General features: G+C 38.4%; 1 protein-coding gene across 5 annotated transcripts in view; it reads left to right on the top strand.

Annotated features, from left to right (window-relative positions):
• The window catches only part of PKD2 (polycystin 2, transient receptor potential cation channel), a 217,766-nt gene that overhangs the window by 40,211 nt on the left and 152,246 nt on the right, over nt 1-25,309 (top strand). For 3 of the 5 annotated variants that reach the window (XR_005066505.1, XR_005066506.1, XM_037046129.1), the window contains exons 8-13: nt 1,250-1,431; nt 2,865-2,985; nt 6,126-6,224; nt 17,284-17,405; nt 17,659-17,776; nt 18,872-19,035. Coding sequence is in view for 3 of the 5 variants with exons in the window: in XM_037046129.1 (XP_036902024.1) it covers nt 1,250-1,431; nt 2,865-2,985; nt 6,126-6,224; nt 17,284-17,405; nt 17,659-17,776; nt 18,872-19,035 (806 nt within the window). In the remaining 2 variants the exon portion in view is untranslated. The remainder of the gene's footprint in view (nt 1-1,249; nt 1,432-2,864; nt 2,986-6,125; nt 6,225-17,283; nt 17,406-17,658; nt 17,777-18,871; nt 19,036-25,309) is intronic. The other 2 variants (XM_037046130.1, XM_037046131.1) reach the window with 2 other exon arrangements.

Raw genomic sequence — 25,309 nt, 5'->3', positions numbered from 1 at the left:
AATTTCAGTAATTCCAAGACAGCTGCCATCCTGTGACCAGTCAGGTTCTATGACTGTGCCACCCAGGCAGCCACTAGCCACAAGCGTCTACCTAAATTTGATATCAAATTAGTTGACATTACATGCAGTTACACATTCAGTTCTCAGTCACTCTAGCCGCAATTCAAGTGCACAGTGTCTGTGTATGGCTAGTAGTTTTGTATTAGTGGAAGTGTAGAACATTTCCATCGTCGCAGAAAGTTCTATTGAGCAGCACTGTTTAAAACGGCACTTAGCAACAGGTACTCATTTTCCTGAACTGGAATTCATACCTGGAATGCCTGAGATTTCTCAGTGCATGACCTTATTCTGCGTCTCTGTATTCAGTCATGAGCTTGTTCAGGAGAAACCATCACTAACAACGTACCATGCCTTCATTGTAAGATAGTAACAACAGTCAGTATCTTGTAGAAATACTAGTAGGGATCATATTACATACTGTGATTACAATACCCTGAAAAAATTTTTGGTGTGGCCAGAAACAGTTTTTAAGAGATCTTCAATTAAAATTCTACAGGTTTCCTTTCAATGTGTGCCTCAAGCTGGATTATTAGGGGCTTTATGTATAAATATCTTGCCCCCCAAACTTGAAGAACCATTACATTCTTGAAGGCAGGGTCATAACTCGCCTCCTTGGTATCTCCCCAGTGTCCTTCTCTCAAGGCTTCTGGCTGCAGTTGTGGGCCGGCTGTCATGCCCTCCAGGCTGTGAGCTGCTCGACCTCGGCAGCCATCCTCAGGGCCTGGCTTACAGAAATGCTCAGTGTGGCTTTGCAATAAGACACAGCTGGGTTCAAACCCTGACTTCAAGCCCCAGGTGACTCCTGAGAGAGAGAATACCAGTATTTTGGTCACTATTAAGATTTGACGCAGTCTACTTAAGCCCTCCCCCTCCGTAGCTGGTACATAGTAGATGCACAGTAAATGACTGAGCTTTATTCAGTTCACTGCTGTATTCCCAGCTCCAAGAATCTCACCTGGCACAGGGAAGGCACTCAGTAAATACTTTTAGAATAAGATAGTAGAAATTGTTAGATTTGAAAAAAAGCAAGTCATTTTTCTTTTAGCATTGTATTTGCAAGGTTTATCCATGTTGTAGCATGTATCAAAATTTCACTCCTTTGCAAGGCTGAGTGATGTTCCCCTGTTTGTATCACCACACCTTGTTTACCCCATTCATCTGTTGATATCTTCCTTCCCTCTCTTTACAGCTCTTCAAATTCATTAACTTCAACAGGACCATGAGTCAGCTCTCCACAACCATGTCTCGTTGTGCCAAAGACCTCTTTGGCTTTGCAATTATGTTTTTCATTATTTTCTTAGCATATGCTCAGTTGGCATACCTTGTCTTTGGCACGCAGGTTGATGACTTCAGTACTTTCCAAGAGTGTATGTAAGTATATATAAAAATTAAGAAAAATTTAATCAGAGATGTCACTGACTTCTTAAGGATAAAGGATAAATCTTCACAGTTGCTATTTGACCACCACATGTTTAAAAGTACTTGTTTATTTATCTTTACTTCATATTTTTATTTTAGCATTGCATTATAAAAAATAAAATTGAATGACGCACATTATCAAAGCACTGATCTAAAAAATAACCAAGCAAAATCCAAAATTTATTTATATTTATATTTATTTATTTATTGTATTTTTATTGCATTTATTGGGATGACACTGTTAATAAAATCACATAGATTTCAGTGGCACAGTTCTATAATACAGCATCCATATATCGTGTGTTCACCACCCCAAGTCAAGTCTCCTTCCATCACCATTTATTCCCCATTTGCCCTAGAAGTAGTTGTTTAAAATAAGAGTTCATTCTTTTTCCCAGAAGCATTGAACCACCAATGCACAGATGACCATACATCCTAAAATGCTGATGCTTAAAATAGCAGTCATAAAGCAATCAGGCCTAGAACACCAGCCACAGCAAACCAATACTCTTCCAGAGAGCCAGGTCTTCTTGGCAACAGATGCAAGTGGTAGCTTTTAAGAGACCCTTTGCCTATATTTTTATTCCTCTTCAACATTGTTGCCATATGTTTTAAACTTCAAGCTATTTTTGTAAGAAAAAATAGTACTTTGAGTATTCTAAGAGAAACTCAAAGCAGTACAGGAATTTTCAGTCTCTCCAAAGTTCTCATACGTAATAAAAAATGGAAAAGTAACCAGTATCAGATTTACATTCCGTTTAGAAAGGAGTCCATTAGGAAAGGAGATGATCTTGATAAAAAAGTTAATAGGGCTTTGTACATGGGGATCCCTAATTAATGTTGCTGCTTGATAAAACTCCGAAACAAACATGATTTTACTGATTTTACATGATTTTACAAGACCCAGTATTGGTAACACACAGCAACTTCAGACCCCACTTTGAGTGCATGTACAAATTCTGGATCTTTGAGACCTGCAATTCTGGCTCTCCTTCAAAACCCTTTTTATTTTTATTTTTTTAATCTTTATTTTGAAAGAGGTTTTAAATTCAGACCCAGGGTCACCGTTGTAGAGGTTTAGTGTTACTATGTTTGACCTAAATTATAGCCTATTGCTTTATAAGTTTTCCAGTGATAATAATTATTGTATCCCTTTTTAGCCAAGTGGAAATAATATATTTAGCATGAAAGAACATTGTTTTTATTCCAGAAGGCCTCCATATTCACATAAATAGCAAAAGTTTCCCCAAGGATTGAAATTTTCTGTTATTTGCCAGCTGTCTGCACTGAAAACAACATACGAAAGTGTGAAATAGTTTTTAAGAAGCGTTGCATTAGTGCTGGGTCTTCTCTGTGCTGTGTTGTGTTTTGTTTTGTTTTTATAGCTTCACTCAATTCCGTATCATTTTGGGTGATATCAACTTCGCAGAGATTGAGGAAGCTAATCGAGTTTTGGGACCAATTTATTTCACTACGTTTGTGTTCTTTATGTTCTTCATTCTTTTGGTATGTACACTTTTATTTAGAGTGAGGGGATTTACATTTCGTAAATCACCATCTTTTCTTTCTCTATACTCTATTCGTACCATTTTTTAAAAAAGATCTAGGAAGTAGAAAAATGTAGATATTAGAAATCATTTTATTTTTTCTCTTTGCTTTAGTTTTAAGTCTTCATCTTTCATTATCCATTGATCAATCGATAGATAGATAATGTCTATTCAGTACAAAAAATAGATCACATGCAGATTTATAAAGTTAGCTAAAATAATGTTTTGCCTAACAAACTGAGCGTACTCACATGCTTTGTAAACACAGTCATCAGCACTTCCACAGTCGCTTGCTAACATGACTTTGCATTTTTCTCTTTCTCTTTTCTGTTTGGAAAGGAGGAACTGACAGAGCAAGCTAGACCCAGGATGGCAAGAATAGTATTTGGGTGAATTGTTGCTTGTCAAGATTGAGATATTTTGTTTTACTTACTCATATTTGGTATACCTACAGACTGCCTACAAAGAATATTTGTATTTTAAATTTAAAGCTCAATCTGAACAATGTATGGATATTGCTTTAAAAATTATTTTCAGGAGTATTTTTTTTCTTTTTATTTGGTACAAATTAACATTTTTAATATTTGGCCTTAAGTTAATAAAAATTTTAAAGGCATTTTGTTCTTCATCTTAAATTTTATGCATTTATTTGTCCACTAAGAAAGTACTAAATTAAGTTAGTTTAATCTAGGCAGTGGTTATTTTTTCATCTAAACACAAACACTCAAGGATTCCCACATCAACCGTAACCTTAAAATTAACAACGAAGCTTCCTTTTTAATGGATTTGTAAGGATTCTTGTGTAAGATTCAGTATTTCAGTATAATATCTCCAGAGGGGTCTGGTATTTCGTGGTTAAGTGTATGGCATTCACTGAGTGAGAATTAAGTGTTTGGATACAACTAAAGAGTCAGGAATGTCATGCTACTTCAGTTGTATCTTGCCCTACACATATGTCACGATTACTTTTAAACTGGAGCCTCCTAAGTTTCTTCTTCTCATAGTATATATTAAAGAAAAAATAGAGGAAAAGTAAGCCCTTGTTACGGCCTAACTTTGGTAGTACTTTGAATTCTGGAGCATGTGAATCCCTCAGTTTCTACTAAGAAAACAAAAACCAGGAATTGAGAGTTCTGCAGTGACCCAGAGGAGACTTGAGGCCACCTTAGTTTTCTCTGTATGTCAGTCAGCCAAGGAAGGGACGTAACTAGCAATTGTCAATGCTCGTGCATGGACTGGTTGAATGCTGTCCTCCAGTGGATAGGACCATCTAAATTATTTGGTCATGTTGTCAGATCAGTCACTCGAACATGAAAAGAAGCTCTTAGTTTTTGTCTTTATACTAAAATAATTTTTGGTGCTACTGCACAAGAAGGAATTGCTCTCCCTACAGCCCCCCAGAGAGAGAAGGGAGGTTACTGTCAATACGAACTTTTTTTAAAGGAAATGACTAGCCAAGCACAGTGTTGGCCGCATTTCTGAGATGACTGCCAGGTGTTAATTTATTGCCCCTACTTAACAAGAAGCCACATTGGTGTGAGGTGGCTGAGCTGAGACAGGAAGCAAAAGCCCATCATCAGTGGAGAAAGACCTCTGATTGCAGAGGTCTATGTGACGACTGAGTGAACCTGCTGAGCCAGGATGGAAAGAAGGAGGGTGAACTTCCTCTCCCTTCACCTTCAAGAGCCTTTCTCACCCACTTTCCAATTTTTTTAAATCTCTTCAGAGGACACACTGTAATCCATTTCAACTAATACATTTGCAGGCATTAGGAAACAGCCATTTGGAAACAAAAATAAAACATTAGATAACTGGATTGAAAAGGAGACATGGGAGGTGTTACTGTGACTACAACGGCCTGCCCTTGGAATCGAGCATTAAGCCAGAAACTTCTGTGTATTCTGTGTTCTACTCTCATTTCTGCTGCAGAATCTTAAACAGTATTCCTCCTTAGTTCATGGCAATTTGTAACCCATTAAAATTCATTAGAATAATATAGCTCTCATTTGTTAATTCATCAATCATTCGATAAATATTCACTGAGCCACTGTATTGCAGTCGATGTGATAGATACTGTCGATGCCGGGGTAAGGAAAGTAGAGCCCCGCCCTGCCCTCATGAAGTTTCCTTAAACTTGTAGGGGAAACAGGCATAATCAGATACACAATTCTGTAGTTACAATCATGGTTAAGTGCTAAAAAGGAAAAACAAAGGAAGAGCATGTTAAAGAAGGCCCTATTCAGTTGGGTGCAGTGCTTCCAGGAAACATGTTGCAAACAAGTGTTGAAAACACAAACCATTATACTAGGGAAGGGAAAAGTCAGGAAAATGGACTGTCACTGAATAATAACGATAAATCACGTAGGCCCTTTCTTTAAGCACTTTTCATTGATTATCTCACCAATTCTTACCACAAATATGTAGGGAAGGTACTGTTATTTCTCCCATATTATAAATACAAAGACAAATACATATATTTTTAAATGAAGATTTGAAATTTAAACAATATTGTCTTGGCAGTAGAATGAAACCGAGTTTTGCTTGACTCCAAAGTCTGTCTTTTCCACTAAGCTTGTCTTGACTACTCTCTTACTGTATCTACCAGATTCCTCTTTGCAGAGGCCTTTTTAATTCTTCTATAAATCTCAAATAATATTATAGAACAATATTTGGAATAAACATAGAATTTCATTTGTCTGTGTTGACTGTTGAAATTTGAAAAGCTATTTAGAACTCCAAGTAATTTATGTCAAATAAAAAATATAGACAACATATATAAGCAAAAATAATAATCCCTCTATTCATAGGTAAATACATTCATGTTTTGTTGTATTTTATTCTTGTTTCTTTTTACAAAATATATCAGTATATGGTTTTGTAAATAAGAAAATATCTCACATTTTCTTTTGGCAGGACTTAATAGAAAAAAAATAATTTTCCCAAGCCATATGGTAGCAAAGTTAATTCATGAGTTTTTAAGATACCAAATTGGTTTTTTTTAATGGCGAACAAAAAGGCATGTGTCAAAGATTAGATTGATGCTTACAAATGTATTTAGGTTGCTACTTTAACCTCAACTTTCCTTTGATTTACACACAGAATATGTTTTTGGCCATCATCAATGATACTTACTCTGAAGTGAAATCTGATTTGGCTCAGCAGAAAGCTGAAATGGAACTCTCAGATCTTATCAGAAAGGTATGACGTGCTCCAATTCTCAGAATCGTTTTATTTTCTACATAAAGTTGGCATGTTTCAGTCAGATTTCCAAATCAACATTAATCGTCATTGTTTAAAATAAATAAATAGTAGATTGTTGTATTATAGGAATGATTTAAGTGTTCTTGGAGCTAGAGATGGATCCACTGCCAGCTTGGATTTAAATTCTGGGAACCCTTCAATACCCTGGGGTTAAATCCTCTGAACTCCTGGGACTTTTGAAAGAGCGGGACTGCTGGTTCTGTCCCCTTTGTTCTGGTGCCTCCTCTAGTCAGCCCTCACTTCCAGACTCAGAGTTTAGAATAAACTGGGAGAAGACATTTCCACTTTATCTACCTCAGTTATGGTTTTTTAAAAAAACTTTCAGAATAAAATACTTTGTAGTTCCCCCTTTATCCTTGACCCTCCGGGGCAGCTATAACATGGTCAAAGGAAAAGGTCTTTGGAGAAAGGCCACGGCCTATGGGCATGAGAACTTTCACTACCCACCTTCTCGGGAAGTGCTTATTTGTTAAATAGAAAAGCAGGACTGGAAAGTTAGGCAGCTTTGTTCTTCTTAATATGACTTCGTTTGGTTTAAAGCAACGACAAACAACTACATTTAAAGTTTATAGCTTGTTACCTAACTTCACTGATTTCTAAGATACAGTGGCTCTTTTCTGTTGATTCAAGCCGTGGGACTATGTTGTCTGTGAATCATGTTGTAACAAAGAACTTTTCCCTCTTAAAACAGAGTCTATTGGATGGGACCTAATTTGTATGATCCTGAATTTTGCATAACAGTTTACTGTATTCTAGCAAATCTCCAGCGTGTATACAAGCAGTCCTCATTTTGCAGTTTAGTTCTTATACGCATAAATATCCATTATTTCAGTTAAATAACACCAGCTTCTCAACACAGTTCAAGTTTCAGTTATCACAGTGTACTGACTGAGTATAGTATAAAGTACAAACCTCATTTTCAAAACTGGAAAAGGAGGCATCGGTGTTGCCTTTCACTGCCAGAACCAATAAGCAGAGACAGGGATTGAATATCTATGGGCGCTTTACTCAGATGACCAGCAGTCTGAGAAGACAGCGAATTATGTACTTAAGAAACCATCTTACGTTCCATTTTAAACTAACCCTTTTTATAAAGAGAAGAAAAGTGTAGGTAAGGGGTTTGGAATTCAGGGAAAAAAATAATCAGATAAAAGGCTGCAGCATTCTTTCCTCTGCAATTCTCTCTCTCTCCTTGGAACACAGTGGCTCAGATACCATCTTGATTGCTCACAGTCCTCCTGGGGCACAAAGGTAGAACTGCTTGTGGTGTCCTGGAGTCAGGGTGGGTCACACCTTCAGTTTGTGAATAATAAGGTTTTTACTATGCTTATTAGCTATTACCTGAAACTAAAGTCTTTCAACTCTTGAGTCCCCAGTTGTTTTCAGTTATCACAGTCTACTAACTGTGAATAACAGAATAAAGTGCAAACCTCACTACAAGTCAATACGTAAATTACAGACATGCAAAAGAATCAGTGACCAATAATGTCACTTCTTGCAAAGTCTCAGCTTGGTTACTGAGGACCTGCTGTTCACCTCACACATGAAGCACATGTTGTATTGTTTCCTTATCTCCCAGTGATAGATCATGTGACATTTTACCCAAAAAGAAGAAGAAAGAAAAGAATGATAACTGGAAGAGAGAATGGGCCAGCAAAATGAAAGTATAGCAGAGAAATGAAAAATGATACCACTATATGTGAAAATCAAAATAAATGTGTTGGATTTATAAAAAGAATAAGTAGTTGTTTGTGGGAATATCACTGCTACCATTGGGAGATCTAGATAGGCAGCCAGAAGAACTTAGTGATGGCAAATGTATCGACATAAGTGAGATAAGTGATTGTCACCGAAAGGATGAAGATGCTTCAGAGGAAGCGACAGTAGCAAAAAAACCCAAAACAAAACAAAACAGAACAAAACTTACATTAAAGGAGCGCTTGGCAATACTTGGCAACATGAAAAGTGCAAAGGATAAAATGTTGGGAATTGATCCATACTGAGAAAGGATTATGATAACTCACCAAGACTGGAAAAGATGCTCAGATGCTCACTCTATATTCTAAGTTTTACAAGAAGAAGGCAAACAATGTTCAAAATACTCTAGATAAGTTTACCGCCCCCCCCCCAAGGAAAAAGAATTGCACTACTTATTCTCCCAAGGAAAGAATGGCTCCAGTAATTTCTGAATTTGCCTCATTAACCACATTCTTGAGTTCAGAACAAAAGATCACGCATTTTAGGTTTTACACTAAACCTGGCTGGTCTAATAATCAAATAGACTGAGACAAATTAGCAAGAGAAAAGAACCAAATGTAATACATACATGTGTATGGGAGCCCCACATCCATGAGAGTCAGAGACCCCACATGCATGCGAGGTGCAGAGATGGAAAGGGAACATGGGCATATAAGACATCCTGAGCTGTGAATGAGGTCAGGTGCCTCAGAGACCTCAAAGCGTCACTGCAGGATGATAAGAACGGATGCTTAGTAAATATGAGTTTGCTTTTCCCTGTAGATTGGGCAAAAACCATGATCTCTGATCATTGCTTATTATAGGCAAGGCCCCTAATTTAAGTTCTTCTAGATAGTTAAGGGAGGGGCAGATATTTCTCTTGTACCTGGGGTTAAAGTTTCCTTTGCTCAGGACAATCTGTACACCACAGAGGCACATCTTGGAGTGACTCATTCTGAACCCCCACAATTCCCTGCTCTGAAATTTCCCTGGAAGTTTCACATGCCAGAAGTTGGACAAGTAGATTGTTCCATATGTTATTACACCTGTCTCAGTTTTAAGAAAGGTTAAGTAGTTGTGTCTTGATGCAGACCCTGGCTTATGGGGTCCGCCACATTGTGGATGAGACATGAGAAATTCACATGGACTACCGAGTCCTGTGGAGGAAAAGGGGTGGCGCAGGTTCTCTCTCAAGAGGAGAAAAAGCCTTGGAGCACCTCAGCCACCCTCTCAAGAGGAGAGTGCCCTGACCCTTGCCTTGACAGGCTTTTTAATGAGGCAAATTACATAATGGTCCTCATTTACTATGCAGAGGTTCACTTTAGGTGGTTACCTTTTACAGAAAACAAAGGAGAGGATGCTGAGAATCATATCACAGAAGAGGGATATTTGCAAATGCAAAGGGAAAAGTGGTTGAACTGGTTACACTCATCCTTGGAAGGTTTAGCATAGATTTTAGAAAGTTACTTTAAAGATGCGCAGTAAACGTTTCCTGCTTCAATTCAGGGTGAGGGAGTTTTAGCAAAAGCAAGTCTCAAAGCAGCCTAGGTACAATGCAGGCCTGATTCTCCACAGGAGAACCTGTCCATAGCCGTGGGTCCTGTGCATCTCCGAGCGGGAGCTGGGCCCACGCCACGCAGAATGGTCTCCTATATTTCCCCCCTTGTTTTTAGTTAGGACCACTGTAGATCCCACAAAGCTTGTTACTTGCTGGTCTCTCACACGACGACCCTGGGAAAAGAATTCACAAATGTATCAAAGTACACAGAGCATTATTATAATCAGTAAGCAACCAGTGGTTCCGAAAACCCAGATTCTCAGATTAAGTCCATCAATCGTTTTCAGGCAGTAATGATCAAATAGATAACATTCAGAGAACTCTAAGGGCCTATTCTGAGTCAGGATCAAATAGCTAAATGGCCATAAAATTTGGGGGAAATAAACTCATTTCAGGCTTGGGCCCTTATCATTTAAACTGAGGATATTAGCAAAGTAGGTTTCACAGGATTTTATGTATTCTTTCTTAGGCCTGATCTCCTGGGGAACCCTCCATTTCCAGCACAGGGCCCCACCCACCTCCATCATTATTTCAGGCTTAAGTCAGGCAGGGAAATTAAGGCAGCCAAGAGATTAGGAGACTTCTTGCAGACAGAATGAGGACTCAGGCTTTGTCAAAGCCAAGGGGCGAGGGTCCATCACGAACTTTTTCTATAGCCTCCCAAGTCCTTCCCTGGGGGCCTGCCATGATTGTGCCTGTCTTAGGTCATCCCTCCCTTGAGGAATCTTACCTGTCATTGGCTAACTGATCAAGCATTAGGGACCAGGCAAGGTGAAGTAAAGGGAGCAGAGGCAGCAACCCTGTGAGGGAGATAAGCTTTGTCTCCTTAGTGTCTTATGGTCCAAAGGTCTCTCACTCAGCTTTAACCATGGGGGGGTTACAGCTCCTGAAACCAGACAGGGCAGTTTCCAACAGGAAGGCAGTGATGCAGGTTGGTTCCCAAAGTTAAGTCTATGCTACAAGCAAGCAGGTATTTAATGAGGCATCTGTTTCTATGCAAACAAACAAACAAACAAAAAACAGCCCCAAAGGTTAATGATTAGAGAAGACTATAATCCCAGTTTCTAAGCTCTGAAGATAGGTGGTCAGGAAGATTTCTAGATGTCTGTCTCCAGTCATCTTCAGATAGAATAAAGGCAGGCTGGGACCATATCGTAGATTCTCCTGGTCTGCAGTTTGAACATCTCTGGTGATCTTTCTGCAACAGGCACAGAGGTTGTCCATAGATGAGTTCTTGTGGTGATTTCTCTGAAGCCCATATCAAGTTGTCTGTCCCACTTCAGCTTGCATGGCCTTGGAAAAGGGCAGGTTTTTTTAATCCTCGCCTGAGGGTATGTGTTTTTTTTTGTTTGTTTGTTTGTTTGTTTGTTTTTGCTTTCAGAGAGAGAGGAATGGGGAGAGAAACATTGATGTGAGAGAGAAACATCAATTGGTTGCCTCTCATACATGCCCCTGCTGGGTATTGAACCCATACTCTAGGTATGTGCCCTGACCAGAAATTGAACCTGCAGGCCTTTCAGTGTATGGAACAGTGCTCCAATCAACTAAGCTTCCTGGCCAGGGTGAAAAACAGCAGTTTCAATTTTTGATAATTCCAAATCAAAGGGTGGGAAAATGATGTTAGTTCAGAGGATTGCAGCCAAATATTTAAGAATACCAATAAAGTCTTTGTAGCCACTCAGTCAAAGGAGAAAACTAGAAAAATTCAGTATACAGTCCAATCTAGAGGTAGAAACTTTTTAAAACTTAAAAGTCAATGAACATCACTAGAAGCTAATATCCATAAAGGTATATTATAGTTTATACTGCAGTGTAATTTTTTCTCTCTAAAATTGTCCCCATTTTTTCTAAAGATAGCCAAATTAAAACTAACTTATTTGCAAAATTAGTTTCATTAAACTTGACCTGATTATTTGTGTTAGCCCACTAAGAATAGCAGTTGCTAGCCTTGATCAGTGTGGCTTAGTTGATTGGTCATCGTCCTGCAAAGCGAAAGGTCATAGGTTCTAGCTTCAGTGAGGGCACGTGCTTGGGTTGCAGGGTCCGCGCACATATCAGTGAAGGCACATATGAAAAGCAACTGATCGGTGTTTCTCTCCCTCTCATCCTCTCTCTCTTCTCCTCTCTCTAAAAAGAAATAAAATCTTTAAACGAAAAAGAGGGAATAGAAATTACACACATACACCCTTAAATCTGCTTTGCTGGAATTTTTCATGAGGAATCTTCAGATTGATCTTAAAAAGGCCTCTCAAAGGCAGAAAACCAAGGCAAGGACTTGCCATCAAACATTGCCTGTAATACCTATAGGTTTGAGTGATTGGCTTTCTTCTCAAGATCTCCGAAGTATCCTGAGATTTCTACACCTGCTGAGAAGTGACATTTACTCATATGGCAAGGGTGCTGGGAATGAGTTAAGCAAGCCACGAGGCCAATATTTCCAAGTATTTTTACTGACTTCCATAAGTCAGTCTTAATTCTTTAAAGCTGTCTTGTCATATTCATGTCTCAAATATGACATTCCAGTCAAAGACTTGTTAATAAAGCCAATTTCAAGTTGCATTCTGTTATAAGGAGAAGATATTTATATTGAACGTATGCAAATAACCATATTTTCATGAAAATAAAAATACTTAAGACTTCCCAAATTCTGGAGGGATCTGGTAGAAAGGAAAAGATAAGTGTTTCAATACTGCTTACAAGGTACAATTTACCAAATTGCTATGTCATAAGTAGTTTAAGAGAAACAAGTTTTCTTTTATCTGGAAAACAAAAGATCAAAATATATTAGTAATTTCAAAAAATAGTCATAGAACTTGTGAAAAGCTATCTTTATCAGCCACAGAAGCAGTTTGTGCTTTCAAAAACACCCTAGTCTCCCCTTTTCTTTCTTCAGCTTAGAAATTGTGGCTGATAAAGACAGCTGGGCTTTGAACTCCTTCTAAAGTTGCATTTCCGCTTTCACAAACATTTGTAGGATAAGAACAATTGCTCTCAAAATTTGGGCTATAACTTGTGACATCATAAATTGACCTACCTTGTTATATAATCCTTAATTTGCTTCTTTCCCTCTGGGTATAAAGTTTTATTTTACCTTAGGGAAAAGGCTCAACATTTTTTTTTAAAATTATCAGCCTGTTACATTAGTTTCCCATTTGACCAAATTACTGATCAGAACGTTACTGAATCCTTTCAGGTGGGCAAACAGTACATATTTGTGGCAGTGTTAAACAGCCCATGGACTTCAGAGGACCCAGAGGCCACTACCTTCTAGAGTCTGTCCGCCTGACAGCGAGCAGGAAGAGCTGACAGCCTTCATGCCCCTGCCCCCCAGCGAGACACAGTGTCTACCTCCATTAGGCAGTCAGTAAAAGAGGCGCAATCAGTGAAAGCTGACAGAACTCTTTTTAACATAAAGGCTGTTGTAAATTCCAGTTTTAATAATCTTATCAATTCTTACATTTTCTTATTCTTTTAAGTATTCTTTTAGTGTAGCCCAAGTCAAGGCTTCACCAATGAGTTGTGGTACCACCTTCATGAATTCCTATATTTAGAAGTGTTGGAAATTCCTCCATTCTATCTCCTGACCACTCTTGAGTGAAAAGGCTTTGGGTCCCCAGCAAGGGGTCAAGCCATGGGACTAGACACTGGCCCTGTTACCAGTCTTTAACTTGATTTGACCAGCCTCACTCTTGCCGCAATGGATTGCTGGTCAGATTTCTCCTTGTAATCATTTCCTTACAGTCTTTTAGATTTCTCCTCACCAGGTAAATAGAGCAGTCATGTTTGGGGTCCTTTATTTGGAGGACCAACAAGGGGTCACTGTGGTCCATTCATCCTTTGGTAGTGCTGTACTAAAACCTTTGTTTTAACCTCAGTGATATCAGTTTTATTCCAATTTTTTTTCTTTCTAATTGGTGCATTCTTCATAATAGCCATTGTTAGTTTGGATTGCAATATCCTGAAGGCTTGCAGTGCTGGGGTAGGACCCTGGTGGTAGTTTAGGCCACATTTCCTTGTGGCCATATTTTACAGCTTCCAACTCGCTCTTAGGACATAAAATTTTGGTTGTTTTGAAGTAAAATTTTGACCTTTTTTCTTTAATTTTTCTTTTTAAATGCAGGACAATTGTATTTCCAACATCCTGATTTTTTTAAAAACACTCTCTGAAAATATCTGAAGGCCAATGGGAAGGAGTCTGAGTTGACTTGAATATTTGTTCTACTTTTTCATATAATAGAATTCCATTTTATTAAGGGAATAATAATGGTTAGCTATAGCAATATGAGAGCTCTCTAAGGCCGTTATTTCTTTCTTTTTAATTTGGAAATTTTTCCAATTAAAAGGATCTATCCTCTGGCCTTGACAGTGCAGTCTTTAGTGACTCAAACCGATACTATGGACCTAAAAGGCTTTTCCAAAGGACAGTGGGAAAAGATGCAACTCCCACAAGAAAGTTTATTCCCAAAGTTAGCCTGAGAAATAGCCAAGGGTGTTGGGGAGGGGGAGAGGCACTGTCGTTAAACACCTGTTCCGAAACACAGGGAATCACGTGCTCTCCCCCTTTGGATAGAGTTGGGTGTCAGGACTCCCTGCACTTGTATCCATAGCCTCTCTGGCTGCTTACCCGACACCTGTGCATCATTCATCTGGCAGAGATGGCAGATCACATCTGCAAGGAGCAGGACAGGCACAAAAAAGCACTTGAGAGCTTGTCTTGGCCAAACAGAGCCAGGTGCCCCTTGGTAAGGGAGCCCCCTGGATGCTGGGAGCCAGAGAGAAAATACCCTGACTGGTCATAAGGCCAAGTTCTCAGGACAAATAACAAAACAAAATGAGAGAAACCAGACAGAGAAAAGCAAAACCATGAGCAGTCATCAAGTAGCTAAGAGTTGCTTCTCCAAGAAACTAGTTTCACAAATATTCTCGTCTGCCAGTCTAAATTTAGAAGAAAGAGTTTCTCTCCACTTTTGCTTCTACCAGGTCCTATAGAAGGAGATCAGGGAGTGTGCTGACATGATAAGAACCTGTACTGTCTGCTGGGCTGTGTCAGACACCCTTGGCTCTCCTCATCTGCAGCAGCCTCGGGGGGAAGTGCAGGGTTGCGGCCAGTGAGTGTATCCTGATCACAGCACCAACTGTGGGGGAGGAACACACTTCCTCTACCCTAGGTTCTTCTGGCTGGCTTAATAAATACACATGAGATAGATTAGCAAGACAAAATAACTAAATTTAATACACATATGTATGGGAACCCCACACCCATGCGAGAATCAGAGACCCCACATGGGTAAGAAGTATAGAGATAGAAAGGCAATATGGATATGTAAGATAATTTCTGAGCTATGGATGAGATAAGGTGCCTTGGGGGCTTCAAAGGGTCATTGCAGGGTGGTAAGAAGAGCAGGTAAGTTGGTCTTGCCCTACAGACAAGTCAAAAGCTATTATCTCTGATAATTACTTATTATGGTCAAAGCCCCTAATTCAAGTTCTTCTAGGTATTTAAGGGAAGGACAGAGGTTCTCCTCCACCTGTAGCTAAAGTTGCCTTTAGCTCAAAACAATCTGCATACCACAGAAGCACATCTTGGGGTGCCTTGTTCTGAACCTCCACAATACAATGCTAAATACATATGTATTGTTTCATTTGTTTCTGATGACAGCTATGTGAATTGATTGCTGTTATCCATATTCTAGGGATGGTGTAATAACTGAGGCATGGAGAAGGTAAGGAGGTTCAAGGTCACATAGCAGTTGGGCCAAGCCATAACACATGCCCTTAACCTAATCAAAAGACTTTACATATGACAAAAGGAACTTGTTTTATTTGGGTAGGAAGAAGAATTTCTAATGCATTCTTTTTTCAGTAATATGAACTGTTCAAAGTGAGCAGTTGAGATGCCTCTGAGCTTCTTTGACTTCATTCTTTTGGACCCCAGAGTACTGCTATGGAAATAAGCTGCAGTGCAGATCATACATTTCTTCTAATATATGCAATGCAAGATATTCCGTTCTGAGATATTCAGGGTGGTTGGCTTCTTTCTTTGCCCTTTCGAAAGTAAAATTTTAATTTTATTCAGAACATCTCTGACTTTGAAATAATCAGCCTTTATGTTGGTCCCCACTGGCCTGGCTAACCATATATTTAGTGACAATTTTGGGGAGTACCTACTTACCATATTGATTGGGGGAATATTCGCCATCATAATTTATGGAGCTGCCACACCCCCCAAAGTCTCATAAAAAAATTGCACCATATTGTCTGTAAAAAGAATCTTCCAGTCAGAAAGGGCATCCTGCCCTGTCCCGTGTAGCTCAGTGGATTGAGCGCGGGCCTGCGAACCAGACGATCGAGGTTCGATTCCCAGTCAGGGCACATGCCTGGGTTGCAGGCCAGTTCCCAGCAGGGGCCAGTTCCCAGCAGGGGATGCACGAGAAGCAACCGTACATTGATGTTTCTCTTCCTCTCTCCTTCCCTTCCCCTCTAAAGATAAATAAATAAAATATTTTTTAAAAAGAAAGGGCATCCTTTTTGGGAGGGGTCATTAAAATCTCAATTTTGGGGTCCACGTGATGTTGTAATTTAGAAGGTCTTAGGGAAAGGTGTTTTTTTTAATGCCCACCTTGTAAGGTTATTTATTTTAGAGAGAGAGAGAGAGGTAGGGTGACTCAGAGAGAGAGAAAAAAGAAAACAGTNTAAATAAAATATTTTTTAAAAAGAAAGGGCATCCTTTTTGGGAGGGGTCATTAAAATCTCAATTTTGGGGTCCACGTGATGTTGTAATTTAGAAGGTCTTAGGGAAAGGTGTTTTTTTTAATGCCCACCTTGTAAGGTTATTTATTTTAGAGAGAGAGAGAGGTAGGGTGACTCAGAGAGAGAGAAAAAAGAAAACAGTGATTTGTTTTCCCACTGATTTATGCATTTATTGATGTGTGCCCTTCTTGTGCGTGCCCTGACTTAGAATCCAATCCGCAACCTTGGTATATTGGGATGATACTCTGACCAACTGAGGTAACCAGGGTGAGGATAAATTTTTTACAAAGCATAGAACACTTTAATTTTCAATGTTTCTACGATAATACTTTGAATTTATAGTAAATAAACATCCATTTTACTATTTTTTATTTCCCTATGACTTTATAACCAACACTAGTGGAACTCTTAATGTTTGATAACAAGTTTTAAAGGTCATTTTTTCCTGTTGATAATTAACATCACCTTGTACAGTTTAAACTTGCATGGTCATTTTTACAATCCTGCACTACAGTGCAAAACAAGGTCTGCCTGTAGTTTATTAATGAAGAATCCGCATCCACGTTGTACTGAAAGATATATTAACATATATAAGGAGAGTGCCATGAGATAATATAGAAAATAAACAATTTATGGCTCAGGTTTCTCGGTATTTTTACGAACTGTTGCACATTCCTGCATATCCTGAGGCAGACATCTATGAAAGATGTAGTGATTTTTGCTTCTATAACCTAAACTTGCATTCACATATGAGCAAAAGGCTCTTAGTTTTCCTTTATTTACTGAAAGACTCTGACTCTTCACACATAACTCTTTACATCCATTATTCCTTTATTAAACACATACTTCTTGAGTGGCACTGTTTGGGTTTACAGTAGTTGCTACTGTAAATTGAAGGCAAAGCAAACACAATAGCAGAAAACACTAAACCAAGTCTTTTCTTCTCAACAGGGCTACCATAAAGCCTTAGTCAAACTAAAACTAAAAAAAAATACTGTGGATGACATTTCAGAGAGTTTGCGACAATGTGGAGGCAAATTAAACTTTGATGAACTTCGGCAAGATCTCAAAGGGTGAGAATTGCACTTTCTGAGGCCATGGAAAATTCCTTATGTAAAGATAAATTCTTGGTGACGGGTATTTCTGGCCCATGTATTCACAGAAATACCTTTCTTCAGCTGTGGGTATCTTTCTGAAACAATACTGCAAGAGGAGGACTATCCCCAATTCAGCAATTTCTCCTTTCCTTCTGCGTTTTGTTGTCTCTGTGTTCGGGTTGGACCATGTTAGTGAACGAGCTCATCTGTAACCTCTCCATAATTTCAGGAAGGGCCATACTGATGCAGAGATCGAGGCAATATTCACAAAATATGACAGAGATGGAGACCAAGAACTGACCGAACATGAACACCAACAGATGAGAGATGACTTGGAAAAAGAGAGGGTGGGTTTAGTTCGGCACCCACAATGTTGCAGACCCCGTACTAAATAGTGGGCTGTGGAGAGTCACTCATTCTCACCCCTCTCTCCCTCCCTCCTTTCTCTCTCTTGCTCTCTCTCATCAGTTTATGTATGAGTGCCCTGCTTGTTCCAACAAGGATATATATCACAATAATGTATAAAAATGCAATAAGTTGGCATAAATCAAAATGAAGAATGAAGCAAAACAAAACAGAAGTAAAATATAAAACTAGACTATGAATGAAGGTGAAAACGGGCATAAAAGCCATATGCCTATTAAGATTGGACTATAGATTTGGCCCTAAGCTTTCTAATAATGAACTTGAAAAGAGAAACCTAGTAGTTACATATTTTACAATGTCTTTGAGAGTGGAGGAAAAAAAGATTTCTTAGGAGATGTAAAATTAGTTACTCTTAAAGTTAACATTTAACAAAATAGCTACCTTCTATTTGAATATTTATTAAACTATTAAAAGTAAACTTGCATGGGCTTTTATCATCAGAAAATAATAAGTAAGAACTTTAATATTAACTTTAAAAATAAATGGTTAAACAAATAAAAATTACTTGGTAATTGAGATACAGTGAATAAAGATGCATGTTATATAGAAAAATCATTTTCCTATGAGGAGATAGTATAGAACAGCGATTCTAAATGCTGCTCCACAGAACAGTACTATTAGGTGAAAAACTTCAGCAGTCAGTGAAATGTGATCAACAAGACAGTAAGATTTTCACAAGGCTGTATCTAATCAAAATTCTTATTCTGAGACTACATCCTTTCTTCTTTGTAGCTATTAAGTATGTTGGCTTATATGAAATGGTGTATATTTCTTTGCCTTGGGTTTTTAATGTTCTTTCTTGTCCAAATAATACTTCAGTAACTTCTTGCTGATAATTAAAAATTGGTTTGAAAATTTGCCAATCCATGAAATTAAAAAGTGTGGGAATGACAATCTGAGGCTAACCACAAAGAAATCTGAGGTGAATGACACACACCCATTTCTCATTGGTCCAAGTCCTCAGTGGAGCTCCAGTGGGACCTGGGTGTCCCTGCTCAATGTCCCATTTTCTTCAGGAGGACCTGGACTTGGATCACAGCTCTTTACCGCGTCCCATGAGCAGCCGAAGTTTCCCACGAAGCCTGGATGACTCTGAGGAGGATGATGATGAAGACAGTGGTCATAGCTCCAGAAGGAGGGGAAGCATTTCCAGTGGGGTTTCTTATGAAGAGTTTCAAGTGTAAGTATAAAGGAATTGCTGTACAACTTAGTTCGTACCTGTCTCCTTTGTCCTCTTGCCAATACTTTTTGACATTTATATATAATAGGTCCAACAATACAATTATGTACTTATTGTCTTTTTTTAGGACTATAGTTGTGAATACATAAAACAGAGTTTATTCTTATTTATTAATTATATTGTTTTGTATTCGAATTTTATTTATTCATTTATTTTTATTTTTTATTATTTTTATATATATTTTATTTAATTATTGTTCAAGTACAGTTTTCTGTCTTTTACTCCCATCCCAGCCCACCCCCCTCAGTGCTCCCCACCTCCCTCCCATTTCCACCCCCCTTAGTTGTTGTCCATGTGTCCTTTATACTAGTTCCTGTAAATCCTTCCCCTTTTTCCCCTGAAATTCCCTCCCCTTTCACTGTCCCCCTATTCTCCATTTCAGTGTCTTTGGTTATATTTTGCTTGCTTGTTTGTTTTGTTGTTTAGCTTCCTGTTAAAGGTGAGATCATATGGTATTTGTCTTTCAACACTTGGCTTATTTCACTCAGCATAATGCTTTCCAGTTCCATCCATGGTGTTGCAAAGGTAGGAGCTCCTTCTTTCATTCTGCTGCATAGAATTCCATTCTGTATATGTACCACAATTTTTTGACCCATTCATTTACTGATGGGTACCTAGGTTGCTTCCAGCTCTTGGCTATTGTAAATTGTGCTGCTATGAACATTGGGGTGCATAGGTTCTTTTGGATTGGTGTTTTACGGTTCTTAGGATATAATCCCAGCAGTGGAATTGCTGGGTCAAAAGGCAGGTCCATTTTTAGTTTTCTTAGAAAATTCCATACTGTTTTCCAAAGTGGTTGTACCAGTCTGCAATCCCACCAACAATGGACTAGGGTCCCCTCTTCTCCACAACCTCTCCAACATTTGTTGCTTGTTGCTTTCTTTATGATGGCCATTCTGACTGGTGTAAAGTGGTATCTCCCTGTGGTTGTAATTTGCATCTCTCTGATAGCTAGTGATATTGAGCATCTTTTTATGTGTCTCTGGATATTCTGTATGTTCTCCTTGGAGAAATGTCTGTTCAAGTCCTTTGCCCACTTTTTGATTAGGTTGCTTGTCTTCTTAGAGTGAAGTCATGTAAATTCTTTGTATATTTTGGAGATTAAACCTTTGTCTGAGGTATCATTGGCAAATATGTTTTCCCTGGATGTTTTCTTTAGCCATGCAAAAGCTTTTAATTTTGATGAGATCCCATTTGTTTATTCTTTCCTTTATGTCCCTTGCTCTAGGGGACATATCAGTAAAAAAGTTGCTGCGTGAAATATCTGAGATTTTCTTGCCAATGTTCTCCTCTAGGACTTTAATGGTGTCATGGCTTATATTTAAGTCTTTTATCCACCTGGAATTTATTTTGGTGTATGGTGTAAGTTAGTGCTCGAGTGTCATATTTTTGCACGTAGCTATACAGATCTCCCAACACCACTTGTTGAAGAGGCTATTTTTAGTCCATTTTATGTTGCCGCCCCCTTTGTCAAATATTAATTGGCCATAGAGATTTGGGTTTAATTCTGGGCTCTCTGTTCTGTTCCATTGGTCTATGTGCTTGTTTTTATGCCAGTACCATGCTGTTTTGATTACAGTGGCCTTGTAATACAGTCTGGTATCAAGTATTGTGATCTCTCCTACTTTGTTCTTCTTTCTCAAAATTGCGGGTGCTATTCGGGGTCTTTTATGGTTCCATATAAATTTTTGAAGTGTTTGTTCTGTGTCTTTGAAGTATGCCATTGGTACTTTAATAGGTATTGCATTGAATGTGTAAATTGCTTTGGGTAGTATGGATATTTTGATTATGTTAATTCTTCCAATTCATGAACATGGTATATGTTTCTATGTCTTCCTTGATTTCTTTCTTCAGTGTTGAGTAGTTTTCTGCATGCAGGTCTTTTACCTTCCTTGGTTAGGTTTATTTCTAGGTATTATATTTTTCTTTTTGCTATATCAAATGGGATTTTTTTCTTGATTTCTGCTTCTGCTGTTTTATTGTTCGTATAAAAAATGCCTTTGATTTCTGGATATTGACTTTGTATCCTGCTGTTTTGCCAAATTCATTTATTAGATTGAGCAGTTTTTGGGTAGAGTCTATAGGATTTTCCATGTACACTATCATGTCATCTGCAAACAGTGACAGTTTTGTTTCCTCCTTTCTGATTTGGATGCCTTTTATTTCCTTTTCATGTCTGATCACTGTGGCTAAAACTTCCAATACTATATTGAATAGAAGTGGTGAAAGTGGACAACCTTGTTTTGTTCCTGATCTTAGTGGAAAAACTTTTAGTTTTTGCCCATTGAGTATGATGTTAGCTGTAGGTCTCTCATATATTGCCTTTATTATATTGAGGAATGCTCCCTCTGTTCCCTCTTTGCTGAGTGATTTTATCATAAATGGGTGTTGTACCTTATCAAAAGCTTTTTCTGCATCTATTGATATGATCATGTGATTTTTGTCTTTGCTTTTGTTTATGTGATGTTTTACCTTTACTGATTTGTGAATATTGAACCATTCTTGCATCCCTGGGATGAATCCCACTTGGTCATGGTGAATGATCTTTTTAATGTATTGTTGGATGCAGTTTGCCAATATTTTGTTGAGGATTTTAGTGTCTATGTTCATCAGTGATATTGGTCTAAAGTTTTCTTTCTTTGTTATATCTTTTAAGATCTTGCAATCCTTTGTATTTCTGTGGAGTCAGTTGTAATCTCTCCTCTTTCATTTCTGATTGTGTTTATTTGGGTTCTCTCTCTCTTTTTTCTTGATGAGCCTGCTTAAAGGCTTGTCTGTTTTGTTTATCTTTTCAAAAAAACAGCTCATGGATTCATTGATCCTTAGAATTGTGCTTTTAGTCTCTATGTCATTTAATTCTGCTCTGATCTTGGTAATTTACTTCCTTCTACTTGCACTGGGCTGTCTTTGTTGTTGTTCCTCAAATTCATGTGGGCATAGGGTTAGGTTGTTTGTTTAAAATGTTTCCATCTTTTTTAGGTAGGCCTGTATTGCTATGAACTTCCCTCTCAGGATTGCCTTCGCTGTGTCCCATAAGTTTTGGGTTGTTGTGAGTTCATTTTCATTTGTTTCCGGAAACGTTTTGATTTCTTCCCTAATTTCATTCTTGACCCATTGGTTGTATAATAGCATGCTATCCAATCTCCATGATTTTGACTGTTTGGGGTCTTTTCTCTTGGGGTTGGTTTCAAGTTTCAGTCCCTTGCTCTCAGAAAAAATGCTCGGGATGATTTCGATGTTTTTGAATTTGTTGAGGCTTGTTTTGTGTCCTATCATGTGGTCTATCTTTGAAAATATTCCATGAGCATTTGAAAAGAATGTGTATTTAGCTTCTTTGGAATGAAGGGCTCTATATATATCAGTTAAGTCCTTTTCATCTAGGATGTTGTTCAATGCCACAATATCTTTGTTGATATTTTGTTTGGAAGCTCTGTCCATTTTTGACAGTGGGATGTTAAAATCTCCAACTATAATTGTGTTGCTGTCAATATCTTTCTTGAAGTCCTCGAAGATTTTCTTAATATATTTGGGTGCTCCTATGTTGGGTGCATATATATTTACAATGTTAATGTCTTCTTGGTGGATTCTTTCCTTGAGTATTATGAAGTGACCTTCTGGGTCTCTCTTTATGGCCCTTTTTTTGAAATCTATTTTGTCTGATATGAGTAATGCTACTGTGGCTTTTTTTCCCCTGGCCGTTTACTTGGAAAATTTGTTTCCAGCCCTTTACTTTTAGTATGTGTAGGTCTTTTGTCCTGAGGTGGGTCTCTTGTAGGCAGGAAATATGTGGGTCATGCTTTCTTATCCATTCAGCTATTCTATGTCTTTTGATTGGAGCATTTAATCCATTTACGTTTAAGGTTATTATTGATAGGTACTTATTCATTGTCATTTTTACACCTGTGCTTCTCATTGTCTCTCTCTTTTCCTTCCTTCCCTTAAAGCAGACCTTTTAGCATCTCTTATAGAGCTGGTTTGGTGGAGGTGTATTCTTTTATACTTCTTTTATCTTGGAAGCTCTTTATTTGGCCTTCTATCTTGATTGAGAGCCTTGCTGGGTAAAGTAGCCTTGGTTGCAGGCCTCTGGTTCTCATTACGTGGAATATTTCTTGCCATTCTCTTCTTGCTTGGAGCGTTTCCATTGAGAAGTCAGCAGCTAACCTTATTGGGGCTTCCTTGTATGTTACTTCCTTTTTTTCCCTTGCTGCCTTTAAGATTCTCTCTTTGTCTTGCAATTTTGCCATTTTAATGATGATGTGTCTTGAAGTGGGCCTCTTTGGGTTCCTCTTGATTGGGACTCTCTGTGTTTCCTGGATTTGTGTGACTTTTACTCTCATCAAATTAGGGAAGTTTTCCATCATTATTTTTTCAAACAGGTTTTCTGTCCCTTGCTCTTCTTTTTGTCCTTCTGGTATCCCTTCTGTTATTTGGATATTATTACATTTCATATTCTCTTGCATTTCTCTTAATCCCTCTACATCCTTTCTGAGCCTCTTCTCCTTTTCTTGCTCTTTCTGGGAGTTTTTTCCTACCTGTCCTCCAACTCACTGATCCAATCTTCTGCTTCATCGATCCTGCTTTTGATTCTTTCCATTGTGTTCTTCAGATCAGAAATTGTATTCTTCATTTTCTCCTGGCTCTTGCTGATAGTTTCTAGTTTCTTTTTCATGTTGATATAGTTTGCAATGAGTTCATTGTAGTTCCCCTGTAGTTTCTGGTAGCTCATTGTGAGCTCTTTGAACTTTCTGATGACCAGTGCTTTGAATTCGATATCTGATAGTTGACTTGCCTCTATTTTGTGTAGCATTCTTTCTGAGGCTTCCTCCTTTCCTTTTATTTGGGGATTGTTTCTTTGTCTTCCCATTGTTTGTGAGACTCTTCTTGTTAGCTTCAGCTTCTTAAATTGATTTCTTCTGGCTTCCTGAGTTTATGGTGTGAACTTCTGTGTTATAATACTTGTGGGATTCAGTGGTGTAGTCTCCTTGATCTCCCAAGCTCACTGGTCTTGGGCTGTCCTTTAAGTTGGCTCTGTGTTTGTCTTTGGGTTTTTGTTGTTTCTGTGTCTTTTTTTTTGTGGGTCCTTCCCACCAGCTGGTTAACTGATGGTCACTCTGTCCACCACTTCTTGTAGTTTGTTGTGCTGGTGAGGGCAGGTGGTGTTGAAGCTAGTTTTTCCTTGTGTTCAAGGTTTTGAGGATTCTCTTTTGCTGTAGTTCCATTGTTTGCACTGGGTATTTTCTCCACTATTTAGATGTATTTCCAGATAGGTCTTAGATTTAGGTTTGTGTGGCTCCCACTCCCTCCTTCACCTTCTTGTGTTGTTATCTGTTGGCGGTTCCTTTGTTGTTGAGTTTCCTCTTCCACTGGGTATCCTGGTGTTCACTGCTTCCACCTCCTCTTTGTGTGTGTGTGTGTGTGTGATCAGTTGGAGGGGAAGGCAAAATGGTTTATGACAGCAGGAGAGTATTCTATGAGATTTACAGTAGCAGCTGGTAGAGAAGAGATGGCAGATCCCCTGGCTATGCACAACAATAACCGTAATCTTCAACCCAACTAGCCACTTTTTAGAAATGATGGACAGAAGATAAGGCTCTTGGTGGGGAGGGAAGGTTTGTGATTTGGATCTAGAAAGGAGTGAGGTTGTGGGATGTCAAATTCTGAGGTCAGGCGAGAATAAAGGATGGTAAATAGGTGTAGTGTGAGAAAGAAGAGAGTTAAACACTACAGTATTATGATTCAGGCAACAATGAAGTGGGCTATGATCTGGGGGAGTATGTTGTGTAGTAGTTACAATAGTATGTAACAGCTATTATTCACAATAATATTAGAGCAACAATCATATGACAGAATCTATGATATACCAAGATTAGGAAGTATTGGACCTTCAATAGTGTGCTAACTGGGCAAGGGGAAGTAAAGGACAGTAAATTAGCAATATACTATGATTGAGGGGACAGGGGAAACCTGTCAAGTGATACAATATATCCATCCAAGGTAAAGAAGACTATACAGAAAGAAGAGGAATACAAAGATACCATTAAAATAAAAGATGTAAGAATAATGAAAAAATACAAATGTGCAGTAACTTGTAGTTTTTCTGTTATAGCAAAGTGAATTTTGTCTCTCTGTCTCTGCTGTTGGGATGCCCCCTCTTTGAGTCCATCTCTTATCTTTTCTGCTTTCCAAGTCTTTTGTTTCACTTGCGGGGGAGGGG

This window comes from Sturnira hondurensis, unplaced genomic scaffold (genome assembly GCF_014824575.4).
Source record: "Sturnira hondurensis isolate 20B ecotype Veracruz unplaced genomic scaffold, ASM1482457v3 Scaffold0004998, whole genome shotgun sequence".
Classification (NCBI taxonomy): Eukaryota; Metazoa; Chordata; class Mammalia; order Chiroptera; family Phyllostomidae; genus Sturnira; species Sturnira hondurensis.
This window is presented reverse-complemented; position numbering and strand designations above follow the sequence as displayed.